Raw genomic sequence first — 20,293 nt, 5'->3', positions numbered from 1 at the left:
ATAGCTAGAATGTAACTCGACTATTGTCTCAATTAGCCAAACCACTTACTCACACCATTTGTTGATGATCACATGTTAACGTGATTGTTTACTAGGTAGTTTGTGACGTCAGAAACGATTTATTTGAGACTTTGGTTCACTGAGAAAATACACAGCAATGGTGTTGACTTGTGAATTTGCACATGGTTTGTCTTAAAGCATATTTTAAAAAGACCACACAGACATAAAACAACATTTAAATTTAGATTTTTACCAAAGGGGTACTTTAAGATGAAAGATTAGGGCACATGAATTTAATATAGCCTAGGCTACTCCCAATACTAGTCCATACAAATAATATACTGTACCATACCAATTATGACTTTAAGACTAGGTCTAGATTTCTCCAAACTTATATATTTTTTTCACTTATAATTTGGTTTGTTTCTTAAAAAGTTTCGTCCTATTACAGTTGGCACACAAGACAAGACAACCTTCAGCTACTTTGCAGGCTACATTTCACATCTGCACCGCATGAGGGCAGCATAACAAAGTCAGAAATACTCCCAGACAGCACTCCTCATGTAAATTGTGAAGGTTGTGTCAGCTTTCAATGAACTGTTCAAATTTGCTTTCGCTATCAGAATCATTTGTGAACGTCTAAGTGCAGATGCGGATGTTTAACTGTGAGGATGACGCGTTGTTCGGTTTGATAAAGTGTGTGAGGTAAGTGTCCTCATCCAGTTGTCATTGACAACACGACAGTCTCATGATGCTTTTGAAATGTCATTGTGCCTCAGTGAGTGGTCTGTTAGTTGTATCGTCTCAGGTGAGATGTGAAAATTATTTTTTCTTGTAGGATAATGCTGAGAATATTTCTATTACTCATATCGAAGTTTATCTCTTTGTGGTTAATGACAGTTTATAGGCTAATGGCTAGCAGTCTGGAATAGGCTAGATTATTTATTAATTACACACCCTTTATTTAAATATTTAGCATAGGATGTGATAGATGAAGTGATTTTGAGTAAATATTATTATTTTATGAGTGGTTTATGAAAGCACGCTTGTTTTGAAAACTCCTCAAAGGTGTGAATGCTAACCATGCTAACAGATTAGATGTGTCCATCTCTAAGCTTTATAATATATCATACATTTGCGTAATTTGAGCAAAACCTAATCAATAATTTACTTGATTATAATCGTGCATACTCACAGCTGCTGAGCCTTGTTTGACTTTGTGGTGAAAGATCTGACCATAGACAGTAAAAGAAAGGACAGGGGTGTAACGTTAGGCATTCAAACCCCATGTGTCAGTTCTAAATCTAAAAGCCCTGACAACTATTTAAACTAAATATGATATTATTATTAATATAGTTTTTTTTTTTTTTATTTGAGCCATTTTGATTTTGTGATGATAATTTAAATGCTGACAGTATTGTGTTACCCTGTCATTTCTTATTTTCATAATAACCATCAACTTTATCTGGACAAATTTAAATTGCTTTCTAAATTGCTAAACTCAAAAACTCAAGTTTGGACAGAGCAAGTCTTTTGTGCATGCACTCCTAATTGTATTTACAAATAATAAACAATTAAATATGATTGGTTTTTGGAAAACATGCTTCTAAATATTTGCTTCATATATTGATATTGCAGCCAAAATGTTTCGTTTAATGTCGGTTAGGCCTACATTTACTTTTACTGTAAATTCAACATCCTTTTTTCTATTTAATATTGTTTCTTTTTTACTTTGTCTTTATTGTGTAATGTAATATATGTTTTAATATTATTTTGTTTATTTTATTAATTTATTTCATTGATATTTTTTCCCTATTACATTGTTGTACTTTTGACATTGGAAATATATTTTGTTTTATCCTATATAGGACCAATTAGTCCTATATAGGACTACTACCCACCTAGAACAAATTAAATTAAAACAATGACCCAAAAAAATACAAACAAACAAATAAATAATAAACATTGATTGACCATGAAAATTGTTACTGTTGTACTATAACACTTTAGACAAAAGCGTCCCTCATTTATTTGTTGTTAATAAAGATGTGCAGATTTGTGTTTGTGTTCTGAATTGTGTTTCTTATTTCTCTCATTAGATGTTCATCATGACAGAAATGTGCTGACGTTTGTGCTCAGCAGTTTGGCAATAACATGTCATCCACCGAGGCTGCCAGGGAGTTTCAAGCTAAAGAGCGCAAATGCAGAAACCAGCTGAAGAAGCGACTGGCAAATGCTTTGTCAGGAGACCTGAACCGGTAATTATCACCTTCAACATGAAAGACATTAGTTATGCTTTTGCAAAGCTTGTATGAATTTCTCATAGTAGCATAGAGCATCACTGTTGTGATATGACACACTAATTTAGCAATTAGTGTAGTCAAATCACGCCGACCTGCTTTAATGTTTGCACAGCTTATGCCACTCCCTTTGCTGATTTCACACTGTATGCAAACTCTGATCATTTGTCTTTAATGTAAACATATGCTACCATCTGAATGTTTATTTTTTAACAAAAATATTTTAGACATTTTTTAAAGAAATGGATAATTCTGTTCATAGCATTGATCAAAACTGCTATCAGAATCTAAAAATAAACATAATTCTCTAGAATAGTTCTTTAGTTTATGGGTGCACAATATATTGGTACAAACATCTGATTTTACAGGGGTTTTTTTCTGCCAGCATTGGATTTATTTGCGCATTCTCATTCCTCTATTTTTAGATTTATACTTTTTCCATCATTTGGCACTCATTTAAGTTAATCTTTAAAGCCACAAAAAAAAAAAATTATTAGTAATAATTTTAACATTGTTGATTTGAAATCTTAAGCGAATCTCAGAATGACTATTTTTTGATACTGTGCATTATAATGCTCTGGTCCCTAAATTTTAGTTTGCAGTGTTTTATTTTTAATTTATGTAGACAAAATTATTATTTGAATTGGAAAATCGTCCATAAATTATTATCGATTAATCGATATTGAATGAGTATCGGCCAGGGGTGCGTTTCCCGTACAACGATATAACTCGCTGCTTCACTACTATAGTACGATGCATCGTTGAAGAAATCTACTAGCTCACGATTGTTTCCCGAAACCTATTATCGCAAAGTATCGCACATGGTGGAGTAATAGCTACTTTTAATGAAACTGTTTGAGATCCAAATTAACGCTAAATTTGTTAATATAAATTATGGACATGTCATCTGAGGACTATTTCTAATTGTTCTCAGTTATTTTGCTTTATTGCCAGACTCAATATTTGGCTCATTCTTACATAGTAGAGCACGTTCGCACATGCGCACTCTTCAAAATCGGTACATTAAATCTTTTGACAAACTAAAAGACGTAAATTACATTTGTATGTATTCTAAATAAAGGCACCGGTTGGTTGTACTGAATGTCAGCCTGCTTATTTTGCTCAAGATAAGGATTTATTACCTCCAAATGTCATGCAATATAGAAACTATGCTTGCGAATGTTCGTTGGAATGATGGTTTCGGGAAACACCGACTCGTTCAACTATGCTGATAACGACGGAACTTGCGACCATAGTTGGCTAACGATGCTTTCGGGTAACGCACCCCTGAACTGTAATGCCAGTACATCCCTGCTATTGTTGTTTTGTGAGATGAAGACTACTCAATGCACTACTAGTCTTGAAAGAAGAAAGCAAACATATTTCTTTTAAAAGGTTATGTCCTCCTTTTCATCCCAACCTGTAGTGTACTGTGCACTTCTATCATCTGAAGCTTGTGGCATCATGGGAACTGTAGTTATTACTGATGGTCCTCACCACAGTTTTATTTAGGGTGGAAATGCAACTCTCTTTCTCCCACTTCTTCATCTTTGTATTCACATCGGAGGAGAGCGGACTTCAGTCACACCAATGCCCAGCACAAAGGCCTAGGGCAACAGAGGATTCTGGGTCACCCAGATTCAGCGCACTGCAGCAGAAGATGCCAAAATGATGCTGACAGTGATGTTGATGTGGATGTGAAGCTGGGGGAAGAGCCTCCATCAGTAAAGATTCTCTTTTTAGATTTAGTGCCTCACAGATGCTTTAGTGATAGTTCTTGTACTCTCTCGAGACACATTAGTGGTGTTGTGTGCTGAATGCTGAACGCCTGTTTCAGTAAAATATATGGCTGAGATAAAACGTTTAAAAGAGATAACGTCACTGAGATTATGAAAAGAGTAAAAAAAAGGTAATTGCGGCTTTATATCTCACAATTGTGACAGTCTTATTTTTTATTTATTGTAATTGAGAGAGACTTTACTTCATGATTGTGACACACTTTATCTCATAGTGTGACTTTATTTCTTATTTTACAGATTATCATAGGATCACCTTTTTAATTTTTTATTCAAAACACTTCAGACCTTTAGAAAAGTAATTGCATGTATGTTTATGTAGAAAGTGTTAGTTGGTCTTAGTCTTTCTGGGCTTCAGTCCTTTCAGTTTACATCCCAGATCTTCAACCATTAGGCTACACTACCACATATTTTATATATATATATATATATATATATATATATATATATATATATATATATATATATATATATAAAATACTTAATTTAGAATCTAGAAAGTCTCTCCACAGTGTAAATAGTTAGAGGCATTGTCTCTCCGCAACAAAATAGTTAGAGCCATTGAGCAAATAGTTTGTTAAAAGACAGAATGTTATTCCAGTTATAAAAAGCACCCACACTAACAAACAGAGAGAACATAACCCCCTCTCCTGCAATAATTGTGATCTCTCTCTGCAAAAGGCTGCTGCAGGAGGAGCAGGAGACTGATGTCACTCTGTGTGTGGGTCCTGTGTTTCGGCTGAAGGCCCACAGAGCGGTGCTTCTGGCCCGAGCTCCTCACCTCCTGCTGGGAACCGAACCAACTGCACCTGTCATACACCTGCAGGGGACTGAACCTGCAGCCCTCAAGGACTTCATACAGTACATAATGGCATTTCTGTATTACTCTTCACAACCGACTTAATCAGTATTATTATTATTGCAATAAAGCTAAAGCTGTTTTAAAAATGTTTTCCTAAAAATGTAAAATAAAACTATGGATCAATGTTGTATCTGTAACTGTGAAATAGTTGAGCTATACGTGTTTGGTAAAATGTTACATGTTGCTCTTGCTATAACAGGAACGTGTACACGGCTGACAAGTGCCTGGCAAAGGAAAGTACTGCCTTAAATATACACAACGGCCATTCGCTGGTAGTGAACGGCACTGCTGAAGATGGCCCTGATGTTGACTCTCAGGTCCGCTCTGACTCAAGTAAGGACAACATTTCCAGTTACATTTTACTGATTTGTTTCTCTGCAGATCTATGCAGAAATCTTTCTGTTCTTTACTGGAGCTGCATTAGTGCTGCTCTCTATTTATGAGTAGTAATAGCCACACGATTACACGTTGTGGCTTTGTTACTCATTCTGCTTAACTTCTCTTTGTTTGTTAGGTTCAGAGAATTTCGAGTCAGCATCTGGGCTTGGGGCAGATCTTTTGGCTCTGTATCACAAGGCCGATATGTCTGACATCAGCATTCAGGTGGCAGATAGAGTCTTCTCGGCACACAGGTACTGTAAAATCATCATTTGACCAACTTTCTGCAGCTTTTGCGTAAATTTACCGATTTGCTTTGGTCTCACTTTTCTTAAATCATTTATGTAGCAGGGTTCAAAAGTTTGCTGACCATTTTGAAAATGTGGTATGTTTTTCCTTTAAACAAGGAAGTAAACAGTTCTATGATTTTGAAATAATTAAAACTTGTGGTGTAAAATCATGAAGTGATTTTTAAAGGGATACTACCGTTTTTTCACATTAAACTATGTTATTTCCTTAACTAAGACGAGTTGATATATACCTTGTGCGTTGACGCGCAAGACATTTTGATAGCACTTAACTTAGCCCAGTTCATTTCAAAACTTATTCCAAAAATTTTACTTTTCTAAGGACAAATGCTAGGCTTGCTCTATTCTGTGAGGTGTAATACGTAATTACGTTCAAAAGGTCACGGGCGACGTAGCCGGAAGTACAGAATCACAACATCGTTGTTTTACCTTTTAAATTCCTTTTTTGTAAACGGCGTTTGAGTTAGTTTGCACGTTCAACCTATGCGTTCAGCTTGTAAACACTCTGACTCTGTACTTCTGGCTATGTCGCCTGTGACCTTTTGAACGTAATTACGTATTACGTGACGTTACAAACGCGCCTCACAGAATAGAGCAAGGCTAGCATTTGTCCTTAGAAAAGTTACATTTTTGGAATAAGCTTTGAAATAACCGATCGTTTCGCATGATAAGACCCTTATTCATCGTCTGGTGTCGTTTAAAGACATTTGAAGCTGCATCTGTAACTGTTATTAACTGTCGTTTGGACCTTGGACCGTCTGGTTCCCATGTAAGTCCATTATATGGAGAAAAATCCTGGAATGTTTTCATCAAAAACCTTAATTTCTTTTCGACTGAGGAAAGAAAGACATGGACATCTTGGATGACATGGGGGTGAGTAAATTATCAGCAAAAGTTTTTTTTCAAAAGTGAACTAATCCTTTAATTCACCCAAAAAGGAAAATTATTCCATAATGTAATCAAGGATTTGTACTCAAGCCATCCTAGGTGAATATGACTTTCTTCTTTCAGGCAAACACAATCAGAGTTATATTAAAAATATCCTGGCTCTTCCTGGCTTTGTAATGGGAGTGAATGGTACCAATTTTTTTTTTTGGAAGCCCCCAAAAAAGCATTCATCCATCATAGAGAAAGAAAAATATCCATAATTATAACTTTATAAACTGTAATCACTCACTATCTTCCGTTAATATCCGTCCATGAGATAAATGGCCATTTACTTGCAAGTTGGAGCTAAACTCTACTGGACCGTGGCCTTCCAGGACCGAGTTTGGACACCCCTGCAATATACTGTTGCTTGATACCGATAAAAAAGTTTTAAAAATCCCCAGTGTCAGCTGATGTATGGTACTGTGCATCTCTGATATTCAGTGCTGGATGGTCTGACTTAAGTGGAACCAGCTAAAGTTGCTGTATCATAAATTCCCAGGAGATGGCAGAACTAGAGTTTCTCCGACGTGAAACAGCAAAGTCAAAGCTAATCTGAAAGAAACTAACTGAATATACTGTAATCTGACATTGAAAACCAAATTCCCAAAAAATGATTTTTTGCATACCACACACCAATTTGTAGTGATTGCTGATGATGTTAGCAATGCGACACATGTATGATTGTGTTATGAAGATGAATTACAGCATAGTTGTATTTGTGTAGGTTTCTGTCATTATCTTGTAAGCACCTTTGTTTGGGGCCGCAGAGGTTAGAGCAGTTGCCATGACCTGTTACTATAGCAACAGGCTCTCCGTCATCATCATCCAGGAGCTGCATCTTTGCGTTGTTAGGTTGTATGGATGGAGAGAGAGAGAGACATCTGCAGTCCTGATCAGTATGTCGGGCTTGAGGTGACTGCTGCAGATCTGTCAGTCTCACTGCAGGATACACACACCAGAACAACTAGTTACTTATGACTTCACACATGGCTAATTTATGAATATTACAATTTAAAATCCCTGTTTTCAATAGAAATTCATTATAATTAATTTAAACAACTTCTATGGCAAATTGAATCGCTTTATTTCAACAGAAAGCAACTTAAACGTATTTTAGAGGGAGAAATACATCCTATTAGCCAGTTAAAGTGCTTAATAAATAGATTTGTGACATATTTCATTTTACAACATCATCGACAGCTGCTGACAGTCCCTGACTTTTGTAGGTCAGTCGATAAATGTGTGTCATCATCAATTGAATACTGTATAACATATGACTTGTTGGATCTGTGGTATTTCCTCTTTGAATGTTAGACGTTTAGGCTGCCTGAATGTAACCAAAAAATAGAACCCAGGATGCTTCGTCTGAAATAGATCCATCACTCCCATCATGTGAAATTGACTACAAAATTGACCGTGACAAAAAGGCCCTTACTGGATAAGACCCCTATTAGCAGGCGCATGCAGATCTGTCCTAATAATAATGTGTTATACCATTTTTGTTTTTTTTTGTAAGCGTTATTCTTAGGTTCCCTCAGTCATTACTTTTAGAGCTGCAGTTTGTTCTGAGAGGAGACCAGAAGTGACACGTTGTAAAATAATAATCTATTTATAGCGAATGTTTATGGCAGATAATGGGGCTGTTGGTTGAGAGAGATAAAGGAGGACCGAGAGGGAGAAGATGAGGGACATAAGAGAGCGTAAGACTGTAGATCATATGAAGTGTCACCAGCTGTGTTTAATGCTGTTTAATTCTGGAACGTCTTCGGAAATCGTAATTATTTAATTAAGAGCAAAGGATGTGCATTTAGTGTGTAATTTATGTGTTATCCACGTATTTTATCATTCTTGTTTTGCCTCAGATAATAATGGGACATGTAGTTTGATAGCCCAAGCCTGTTGCCTCATAAACCAGTTAGATATTTTTTTTGTCTTTATGACTTTATGCTATTTTTATGCTATTTTTATGCTATTAATATTCTTTTATATCCGGTTCTTTTAATTTGTTAAAAAGTACATAGAAGTTTATTTTATAATCAACATGACTTGAAGCTCCTCTTAAATGCATATATATACAGTATATATATATATAATTTTTTTTTTTTTCATTTCTGAATTAAAACAAACAAATATAATGCACACCCAAGGTGCTTTGCGTCGTGACCTCATTACTACCTCGGGTGTGCATTATTTTTCTAATAATTCAACGGCCTGTCATCAATTATTCCTTACTTATGTATGTATATATATATATATATATATATATATATACATATATATGTATAGTTGTATTACCCTGACATTTTTACTTAATGCTACAGGTATTATCCTGATATCACAATGAAGAAAAATCTTCATTGACATGCAACGCCATTACCACTTTCAAAGCCCATAAAGGTAGTAAAGACATTGTTAAAATAGTCGATGTGACTACAGCGGTTCAACTTTATTCACTACATGGCACAGGCTGATTGGTTCCATCTGCAACCATTGAGCTTGCTAATCAACATTTAAATGGTTTGGTTCAGTTTTTGCTGTTAGAAAGTATTGCAGTATGCTATCAGAGACCCTCTACCTCCCCCAGCTCCACCTGCTATGGGTCATGTCATGTATGCTATCATTATGTGCTACATGCTTGTGTCTCTGGATGTATTGGCAGTAGCAAGTCTCCATACTTACTCTGCAGCAGCATACCATCAGATCTGATCAACCAAGATAGCAACATTTAAAACTGTTTAATAATGACTATAAAATGATAAACCGTAAGTTTTTCAAACCCATATGAAATCCACATGGTTAGTCAATTCAAATTTATTTTTTTTACATACAGTACAGATTTTCTCAAAGCAGCTTCACATTAATAATAAAACAGTATTAATGTTGCAAAGTTCTTTAATTTCTTTAATTATGAAACAAATACTATTTTAGCTGTAAAGCAGCTCTTGAATGTTCACTATTGATTTTTTCAATTTAGTTAAATAACTAAAAAGTATATTAAATTATGCATTAAGCTTAATTCAGCTATAAGCAGCGTCACAGACAGCAATAGTGTATCCAGCTCAAGTCAGTTCAGTGTTCAATAACAGTGCTGGTGTTGCAGAGTTCATCAATTATGCAAAAAATTCAATTCAGCTATAAATCAGCTCTATAGAAGACATTTTTCATTACAAAGAGTACCTTTCTAAGAACTTGGAACATGACAGCCATCGGGATGTGTCTGTGAAGGTAATCAACTCACTAGGTTTGAGTCAGAGCCACAGTCATCGCCATCTTCTAAAATATTCAACAAACCATTACATTTGCCTCCCTCCATTTCAGTCTTCTTTATATTTTTGATATTTTTTCTACATGCCCAAACATATCATTCAGTGAATAACACACACAAGCACGCACACACACTTTTCTTGTGGCTGTTTTACAAAATATTGATCCTGGGCAATGTGGCGTGAAGCGTGTGTGACTGATAGGGGAAACTGACGTTATCTGTGTTTTTTTTTCCTTTCCCGCAGGGCCATTCTGTGTGCACGCTCGCAGTATTTCCGAGCGATGTTGTGTGGCAGTTGGATGGAGAGTTTGCGTCAGTGTATCACTCTGCAGGGGTAGGTTATGGCGTATAACCATCAAAATGGGACAAATCACTGCAACTCATCATCTAGCCTCCAAAGACATAACACACATACACAAACGCATAATACAAAAACAAATATCAAATACTCTGTCATGTTTAGTTTTTGTCATCATTCAAAGGTATGTAAAGGATAATGTAGAGCAAGCCAGTCATTATATTAATCTCTTTGTAGCTTTGCTGTTACCTTTTTTACTGGTTCCATGTATATGTGTACAGTTGTGGTCAGAATTATTGGCACCCCTGGTAAATATGATCAAAGATGGCTGTAAAGTAACTCTGCATTGTTTAATCTTTTGATCTTTAATTAAAACAATTCGCAAAAATTGTTTTAACCTTTCATTGAAGTAAAAGAATTGAAAGTAGGGGGAAAATCACATCATGAAATAAATGTTTATCTCCAGAACTCCAAAACTCTGATTTTTTTTTTTCTAGTAAGATATCTCTGAAAGCCTGGGACTTTAAGATGACAAAACAGGGCTTTAATTTAAGAAGATCTATAGTTCACATATTTGTCTTTTAATAATGTTTTAGATTGAACCTGTGGCCCTTGTGCGTGCAGTCCATGTCCTTTAAAAATCTAGACTCTGTGTGTTAAGTTAATAGGTCGTGTGTGTGATCTGAATTCTTAGTCAGACGTTGTCCCGGAGGAGGATATTCCAGCCACCAGCAATCAATTATTAATTGCTCAGTCTGTGTCTGGGAAAACCAGGATAATGTGTGCAGTGTTTCATTCTGGACAGTTCAATCCATGATGTGTATCAAAAATAGACTTTTGATCTAAGTAAGTAAGTAGACTTTATTAATCCCACACCAGGGAAATTAACTTATTACAGAACCTCCACAAAAAAACAAAAACAAAACAAGTATGGTAAAACACATTGAATAAAAATACTAGATAGAAGTAATAGATATAATAAGTGCTACATAGTGTTATTACTGCAATTAAAGTTTCCAACTGCTGTTGGAAGGAAGGACCTGTGGTAGTGCTCCTTCTTGCACTGAGGATACACCAGTCTGTCTATTCTAAGCACGAGACGCTGCGTCATAGTATTGACGCTTTGGGGATGCCTCTTTGTTATTGCGTCTGAAGCAATGAGCATGTCTGTCTGAAGTCTGTACCATGTGTGAAATTAGTCCAATGACGAAACAGAACGTCACAGGCGGGGGTGACGTCATGATTAGGAAACCATAAAAGCTTATCCAGTATGACTGGCGTTAGCTTCAAAAGAGCCAAACCAAGTCAATCACAGGGATGCAGGAAGTATTACAAGGCGGAGCAGCGACTTGTTCCCTTCTCAGGGAACAAGGGTTACAATCGTAACCTAAAATGTTCCCTTTCAAACTTGGGCTGCCTCATAGTATTGATACTCGCTCTGGGAACGATAATACCCAAACCATCATGCTTACAAATACATGTCTGTGTGAATACTGCAAGCACACCTAAGACAAGAGCACATTGTGAAGTCCAAATCATAAAATCTTACAAATGTGAGCGGAGAGGACCAGTCTGCCACCTGAAACTTCATGATGGCCGTATTCATACCATTGCCAAAGAGATGCAGAAAAAAATGTCTTTCTCTTTGATGTCAGACAGATGTAACCAGAGATGCCTCTCTGTGGCTGCCCTAGAACGGCTGATGGCTCTGGCCATCTCTTTGGTAACCCAGAGAGACAAAACCATAGCCTGGCGTAACTCTTTAACTGCGTCGGGCCCCACCCCCTTGACCTTGTCAAGATCTCTTAGCAGGTCCCACTGGTATGTCTGCAAGATGGCCATCATTTGCAGACACGCTTATCCAGTTTGTTTCTAGGATGAGTGCCCTGCTTCTCAGTCAAACAATTCTTGGTTTAATTTAGCCACGGCACTGGTTATTACTCGGGGGATAGAGATGGCGAGTTCTCAAAATCCCCCGCTTCGATGCTCAGCACATCCAACTCCTCATAGTTGGACAGCTGAAGCACCTGGCTCTCTCCCCAGTCGGAAGAAGCCGCAGCACAGGCTTCCGATCCCAGCAAGAGAGAACTGGATCCCTGGGGGCCAAAGACTCTCCAAGGATCACACATGGAGAATTGCAGTGATTAGTTGAGTCTTGTGGTCAGAAAGCCTTAACAAAAATTCGTAGCACAGGCTTTCGATCTCAGCAAGAGAGCACTGGATCCCTCGGTTAAAGGCAGAGAAAAGTCTCTAACCACTTTGTGAGATCCATCTGCGACCCCCACAATCTCAATCACCGCACTGCCTCAGCAGCAGCAGAGCAAGAACCATGGGGAACGCAACCCTGAACACCCTTGATCGCCATATTAATGTGAATTATGATTCTGCACTAGCCTGGATGCCAGCCCGAACTCCGCCCACAACCTTTTTTAGGTCGGGAAGTCTGGACTCGATCCATTGAGGAGAAATTATGATCAGCCAAAAAATGAACGGGCCAATCAGATTGCTTTATACGATGATTGACAGATGATCTGCGGGGACGTAAACATCACGTTATCAAAGACCGCTTAACTGGTTTCCCTCAAAGATGACTGTAGCTGGAGAATTGAGATGTATAGATTACGCTTTCGCGTCTGTTGTAAAATAAATTTACAGCGCATTTATTTTGCAATCAAGGCATTTGTCGATAGGACAGATATTTTTGCCGTCCTTCTTACATGATTCGGCAAAAGTGTAACTTATCAGCTGGCTCTGATGGTCGCTAAGAAGATGGGACGTAATGAAAAGCCCAGTGTTGTAGTCGAGACCATCTCACTCGAGTCCGAGTCGACACCGAGACCAGAGAGAGTCGAGTCCGAGTCAAGACCGAGTCCATAGAGAGTCGAGTCCGAGTCGAGTCCGAGACCAGAGACGGTCGAGTCCGAGTCGAGACCGAGACCAGTGAGGGTTGATTACCTAATTTACTTTTATTTACTTAGAGAAATACTTTTTTTTTTTTTACTGAATTTACTTAGAGTTTAAAAAATATGATCAGTTTAGGGTAAAAAGACCACATAGTAGGTGGTGTTAAAAGTAATTTTATTACAATTTGTCATGCGCAGTTGTGCAAATCACCAATCACTGGGCGTGTCAATCAATTTAAAGAAATATTTTATTAACATACATTAATAATAATGAAAAAATATTTTGAATTGAACTCGAGTGGACTCGGGAATAATTCCGAGTCCTAAAAAAAAAATGTTCGAGTACGAGTCAATTCCGAGTCCAAATGGACATGAGTCCATGACAAGACCAAGACCATTAAAATATGGTCTCGAGACCGAGTCCGAGACGAGTCCGAGTCTCGAGTACTACAACACCAAAAGCCTGTGGTCGTTGTGGTTTCTCCTTTGGTCGCAATCATGGAGGATCAAGTAAAAGAAGCAACACTCGTTATTTTACTTCTAAAATAAGTAAGTTCTATTGTTGAAAACTGCGCTATGCAAAGGAGTTGACTTACTGCGTTGCTCTGATTGGTTGTAGGTCTACCGACTATCCAATTGAGTGCAGAGGGTTTTTTTCCTGGTTCTTTTTTTTCCTGGTTCGGTTCGTTTTTTTTTTTCCTTGTTCGGCATTATAATCAAAGCCCTATGGAGGAGTTTCAGACTCATCTTCTCACTAGAATATGAATATGACAAAGTCAGGCTAATTCTGCACTATATTGGGACAGACGACAGTTTTAACACGGAGCGCTTGCTGAGGCACAGAAGCTAACGCTGGTCGTTCAGGATGTGCTTTCTTGGTCATGACGTCACCTGCCTGTGACATTCTGTTTCGCCATTGGACTGATTGTAACTGTGGATTAAGTTTGTAATTTGTCAAAAATATCTTAATGTGTGTCTGTTTTTTGTTTTGTCCGTCAATCAGTCTGGGTCCAGATGAGATGGAGATTCTGCTTCATTTCATGTACGGTGCCATCCTAGACTTCCCTCCAGGAACAAATGTCAGGTAAGCACGCTCTGTAGTGACATTTCCTATCTTCCAATGTGATAAATACAAAAATCCAATGGCTTTGTCAGATTTTGCACAAATGTCAAGATGTGTGTGTTTGTCTCTGATCTTAGTCAGGTTGTGTTAGCAGCAGACATGTTGGGCCTGGAGGGGCTAAAAGATGTGGCAGAGATGGTCCTGACTCGGGACTACTGCCGCTTTTTTCCCAAGGTAAGACCAGAGGGAGGGTTTACACATTCAGTCTTTTTGAGGTGAGGAGTGTAAATAGTCCTGTTAAACAGTGAGTCTGTTGTCATATTGTGCCAATAGTACCATCATCTTGTTGTTTATTACCCTTTAGGGAAACATTATTATGTGATTTGTATTTGTGAGTGAGGAAAGTCTGGGCATTGGTTCAGCTTTTGTGGAGCATTTAATTTGTCAGCCAAAAGTACATGGCCCTATCCCTCTGGTGTTGCTCCAAAAGAAGAATCCTCCCATTTAAGTTCCTCAAATGCAGGTGTAACATATTTTTAGACAGTAACTGCAGATCATCTTGAACATGCGCTCACTGACACAAAAGCACTAGTGGGGGGCAGAAGAAGTCAGGAAGTGTTGTGTTTGACAGTCCTCTTGCAATTCGTGAAGAGTTGTTTTGTTTGTGCTTCGAGTCTCTCATTCTTACTCCCACCTTTCAAAAATTCTTTCAGACCAGTCCAGTTTTTGTCATTTCAGCCTGGAATTTCATCCTACTGTACACAGTTGAAAGGGGAATGCATTCACTCCCCCTCCTCTTTGAAAATAATTATCATCTGTTTAAGTGTAGGAAAGATTCAAGGTATGCTGAGGAATTAGTTTTCCCCTTAAAGGTGGAATACTTAAGATTTTATGCCGCTAGAGGGCGCTACATTCAAAAAAACAACAACGGCTTTGCTTGATGACGCCGTGGAGGAACGCGGAATGATGGGAACTGTTGTTTTCAACTCCACCGTGGATAAATCAGTCAGACGGGAATCGAAAATTAGTTGTCATGGATGAGGTAAAGTTCGATTTCTATAAATGTTGCGTTTAATGACATGCTTGTTTTTCATTAAACTGAAATAACCGCAAGAAAAGTCAGGTTTAAAAGTAAATTAGTTATCACAGATGTTACTGTACGAGTCACTGGACGAAGTGACTTATTTTTGTCTCAAATCGTTGCTAATGGATCCTGACTTCGCCCTATGCTGCAATATGCATTTAGTTTTGCATTCATTTACAGAAATCAGCTGCTTGAATAACAATAGCTGATGTTATTAGATTTTTCAGGTGAGATTCTCAATTCATTCAGTGAACGGATGCTCTGAGGTAAAGTTTTTTAGAATGCAGACTCAGCAATGATTGTATTTAATTGTACAGTACAATAACATAGAACGAATCGGTTACCTAACGTAACCTCGGTTCTCTTTAGATGAGGGAACGAGTATTGCGTAAGCTAGCTTACGCTACGGGAAAGATTCATCTTTGCTGAGAAGTTGAAGCCAAAAAATTATTCCATAATTTTGTAATCATTGTCAACGCAGTCCCTTCTGAGGCAGACCATGAGCGGGCTAGCTAGCGGCTCATTGGTTCGCTCAGAGAGAATGCACGAACCTATGGGAGAGCGGCGCTGAGTCCGCGGCCAATGAGCGGACGGCACTCGCTCACTGCGCCACAGCCCGCCAAAAGGGGCGTGGCTACAGTGTATAAAGGTCGCGCTCCCAGCTCGTTCGTTGATTCTGTAGCATGAAGCGAAACGCTAGTGGCGCAAGCACGGCCGGGAACGCAATACTCGTTCCCTCATCTAGAGAGAACCGAGGTTACGTTAGGTAACCGATTCGTTCTCTTACGAGAGGTTCTCTCGTATTGCGTAAGCTAGCTTACGCTACGGGAACACCTGGTCAACGCCGTGCGCGCTAAGTAACCACTAAGCATCCCAGGGGGAAAAACACCGGGGGAATCTTTAAGTGGATGAAGATAATGAGGCGGCCAGCATAGCGGCCGTTATCATCTAGTGCAAAAACGCCCAAAGGCGGCCGGCGAAGCGGGCCGTGATGTGTAGGCTAATGCATAAGCACATAGGGGAACACAAGGGGTGAGCCGGTTGTGATGGAACTCCCGATAGTGCGGCTTCTATAGGAGAGCTGTGAGTACTAGACCGCCAGAATTTTAGCCTGTAAGGCTGGAACTTCCAAGTTATAAAATCTGACAAAAGTGGAGGGGGAGGCCCATCCCGCAGCCACACAAATGTCGTGAATGGAAATCCCGCAGGACCATGCCCACGATGAGGCCATGCCTCTGGTGGAATGAGCCCTGATGCCCAGAGGGCAAGGCAGGTCTTTAGCGGCATAAGCAGAGGCAATCGCGTCTACTATCCACCTGGATAGGGTCTGTTTCGAGGCGGCTAGTCCCTTGGTGCGGCCACCGAACGACACAAACAGCTGCTCCGAGCGTCTGAACGCGGCAACGCGTGTAGTGTACACTCTGAGAGCCCGAACCGGGCAGAGGCGGTCAGCGTCACGTTCGCTATCGGATGCAGGCAGCGCCGATAGAGAGATCACTTGCGCCCTGAAAGGGGTACCAATCGCTTTTGGAACATAACCGTGTCTAGGTTTTAGAATGACTATGGAGTCATTCGGTCCAAACTCTAGGCACGCGGCGCTCGAAGACAGCGCGTGAATGTCCCCCACACGTTTTACTGAGGCGAGTGCCGTCAGAAGAACGGTTTTTAACGAGAGGTATTTAAGCTCCACGGACTCAAGTGGTTCAAACGGTGGGGCTTTCAGAGCTTCTAGAACTATAGAAAGATCCCAGACCGGCACCGTAGGGGGGCGAGGGGGGTTCATCCTTCTGGCTCCCCTGAGGAAGCGGATGATTAGCTCGTCTTTGCCCAGAGACTGGGCGCGCCTGGGTTCAACGAACGCCGCGACGGCTGCCACGTAAACCTTAAGAGTGGATGGGGACCTGCCCTTATCCAGCATCTCCTGAAGGAACACTAGCAAAGACGAAACCTCGCACGTCCGTGGGTCCAAATTTTTGTCGATGCACCATTTGGAGAACACAGACCATTTTGCAGCATAGAGCTTTCTGGTAGAATCCGCTCTGGCGTGTTTGATCGTGTTCAGAACCCCTTCTGGCAATTCGACGCGTAGTCGTTGGTCACCCATGCGTGAAGCGCCCAGCGCTGTGGATGGGGATGCCAGATCGAGCCGCGGGCTTGAGTGAGGAGATCTGCTCTGATTGGAATGGGCCACGGGGCTGTCTGTGACAGCCGCGTTAGCTCCGGGAACCAAATCTGATTCTCCCAGCGCGGGGCTATGAGGAGCACCGAGTGGCGTGAGTCCCTGATTCTCTGAATGACCTGCGGTAGCAGAGAAATCGGGGGAAAAGCATAGAGCGGGCGGCGGGGCCAATCCTGGGCTAGCGCGTCCTCGCTCTTTGAAAAGAATATTGGGCAGTGAGCGTTCTCTTCTGACGCGAAAAGATCTATCTCCGCTCTGCTGAATAGGCGCCACAGCGTTTGGACTGTTTGAAAGTGCAGGGACCATTCTCCGGGGGAGACCAGGTTCCTGGACAGCATGTCTGGACCGTCGTTCAGATGGCCCGGTACGTGCGTCGCTCTGAGCGAGAGCAGGTGACTCTGGGACCACAATAGGATGCGGCGTGTCAGATGAAAGAGATTCTTGGATCTGACGCCGCCCTGACGGTTTATGTATAATACCACGGCCATATTGTCGGAGCGAATCAGGACGTGGTGACCGTGTATGCGCGGGAGGAAAAACAGCAGCGCGTTCTCGACCGCGATCATTTCCAGACAGTTTATGTGTAGGGAACTCTCGTGGCTCGACCACAGGCCGGCGGCCGGTGAGCCCTCGCAAACCGCTCCCCAACCCGAGTTGGATGCGTCTGTCGAGATAACTTTCCGGCGAGAAAAAGTCCCCATGGTAACGCCCCTCTGAAACCACTCGATTACTGACCATGGCTGCAGTGCAGTGATACATGTCTGAGTAATCTTGATCATCTGGCGGCCCGTCGTCCACTCGCGGTGGGATACGCGGCTCTTTAACCAGAGTTGAAGGGGGCGCATGTGCAGAAGACCCAGCTGTAGCACAGCGGAGGCTGAAGCCATATAACCCAGCATCCTCTGAAGCGATTTCAGGGATGTATGGGTACCCATCTGAAAAGAGGCGGCTAGGCGCTGAACACGGCGCGCGCGCTGTGTGGATAAGCGAGCCGTCATAGTGACCGAGTTCAAATCTATTCCAAGGAACGAAATAGTTTGACTGGGCTGGAGAACGCTCTTTGTCCAGTTGACAGAGAGTCCCAGCGCTTCCAGATGGTTGAGGAGAGCTGTGCGGTGCGACAGCAGCTCCGTCTGGGAATCTGCTAGAATCAGCGAGTCGTCCAGATAATTCAGTATGCGCAGCCCCTGACTTCGCAGGGGGGCGAGCGCTGTATCCATGCACTTCGTGAACGTACGGGGTGCTAAGGATAGGCCGAACGGGAGAACGGCATACTGGTAAACTTGGCCCTCGAAGGCGAAACGTAGGAATGGCCTGTGATGAGGGTTTATCTGGATCTGAAAATAGGCGTCTTTCAGGTCTAGAGAGATGAACCAGTCCCCCTGGCGGACGTGCGCGAGGAGTTTCCTGACTGTGAGCATTTTGAACGGTCTCTTCATGAGCGCTTTGTTCAAAGCCCTGAGATCTAAGATCGGCCTGAGGCCGCCGTCTTTCTTGGGAACCAGAAAATAACGGCCGTAAAACCCCGACTCGGTCATAGATGGCGGGACTCTCTCTATAGCGCCCTTCTGCAGTAGCTTGGCTATTTCTAAGCGAAGCGTGTTCATAGCGGCCGGGCTGACAGAGGATTCGAGCCGCACACGCGAGCGTGGCGGGCGGCGACGAAACTGTAATCGATAACCATTCTTTATTATGCTTAAAACCCACGGGGAGATGCCGGGGATGGCTTCCCACGCTTCGTAGCATGCGGCTAGCGGTTGAATGGCGATTTCGCCCTGATTGCTGCACATAGCGGGCTGGACACTGGGTGTGGGCACGCTTACAATGTGGATGGCAACGGGACTTACACTCAGAGAGGAGTTTATGGGCCGTGTGACAGAGCGGGCAGAGGGGGGACACGCGCACGGGCTCGTGGGCGTGCTTATGTTCTCTGCTACTGGAGCGGATAGAGCTCGCTCCGTGAGAATGGGCTCTGTGAGAGACCCTGGGCATAAGGTGCTTGTGTGTGTACGTGAGCACATGCTTGTGGGCACATTTTTTACACTTGAGGCTTTTATGCTCTTTTTGTGAACTCTCTGGGTAGCCGTGAAAACGGCTTTTAGTCGCTCGCAAGCGGGCAGGGAAACCGGCTTGTTTGTGGCGGTAAACACTACTGCAGTCAGCGGTGAGACGGGGACTAACAGTGGGCGAAGCTTTGACGGCGGTCCGGCCGCAGCGGGAGAAAGCCGTCTTTTTCTCAGCTGTGCTAGGCAGACTTCTGTTGATCGGGCTTCAGCGCGATCTTGGGTCGAGGCCCCCGGCTGTCTGAGCGAGAGCGAGGGCGGCCACCCTGTCTACGCTGGGGCTGCTGAGCTTGCTGAGGCGGGCGCTGCTGTGGGGTTCTGGCAGGCGGCTCGTGAGAGCGGCTCGTCGAAGAGCTAGAGCGGCGGGGCAGGAACAAGTTCATGGCCTGAGTCGCTTTCTGTACCTCGGAGAAGCGGTCAACGATGCCCGTGACGGCAGATCCGAAGAGCCCGGTAGGAGATATAGGCGCGTTGAGGAACACGGCGCGTTCTGACTCTCCCATATCGGTAAGCGTGAGCCATAAGTGTCTCTCAGCGACACAGAGGGCGGCCATGCATTTTCCCAGGGCTTGTGCGGCGGCTTTTGTGGCGCAAAGGGAAAGATCCGTCGCGCTCCTCAAATCCGAAATGCTGGGCGGGTTCCTCCCGCTGCTCGCCATTTCGCACAAGATGTCGCTCTGGAGCACCTGGAGGACAGACATAGAATGCAGCGCTGAAGCGGCCTGACCGGCGGCGTAATAGGCGCGGGCATGGAAGTTAGAGGTCGCTCTGCACGCTTTAGAGGGAAGCGTATGAGAAGAACGCCATCTAGCAGAGGGCGGGCAGAGATGAGCGGCGACCGAGTCCTCGACGGGCGGCATGGCA

The 20,293-nt window shown here is 42.0% G+C and overlaps 1 protein-coding gene across 2 annotated transcripts in view; it reads left to right on the top strand.

Moving 5' to 3' along the window:
• The first annotated feature begins 523 nt into the window (after positions 1-523).
• btbd8 (BTB domain containing 8) overlaps positions 524-20,293 on the top strand; it is a 40,341-nt gene continuing 20,571 nt past the window's right edge. Inside the window, exons 1-8 of one of the 2 annotated variants that reach the window (XM_039691587.2) lie at positions 524-705; positions 2,100-2,258; positions 4,778-4,957; positions 5,158-5,291; positions 5,473-5,590; positions 10,084-10,173; positions 14,044-14,124; positions 14,241-14,337. In XM_039691587.2, the coding sequence (XP_039547521.2) occupies positions 2,155-2,258; positions 4,778-4,957; positions 5,158-5,291; positions 5,473-5,590; positions 10,084-10,173; positions 14,044-14,124; positions 14,241-14,337 (804 nt within the window). In that variant the 5' untranslated portion in view covers positions 524-705; positions 2,100-2,154. The other variant, XM_089134122.1, reaches the window with a different exon arrangement.

Source organism: Pimephales promelas, chromosome 8 (genome assembly GCF_988280905.1).
Source record: "Pimephales promelas chromosome 8, fPimPro1.hap1.1, whole genome shotgun sequence".
Taxonomy (NCBI): domain Eukaryota; kingdom Metazoa; phylum Chordata; class Actinopteri; order Cypriniformes; family Leuciscidae; genus Pimephales; species Pimephales promelas.
Note: the sequence above shows the minus strand (reverse complement) of the source record. Positions and strands in the feature narration are given on the sequence as shown.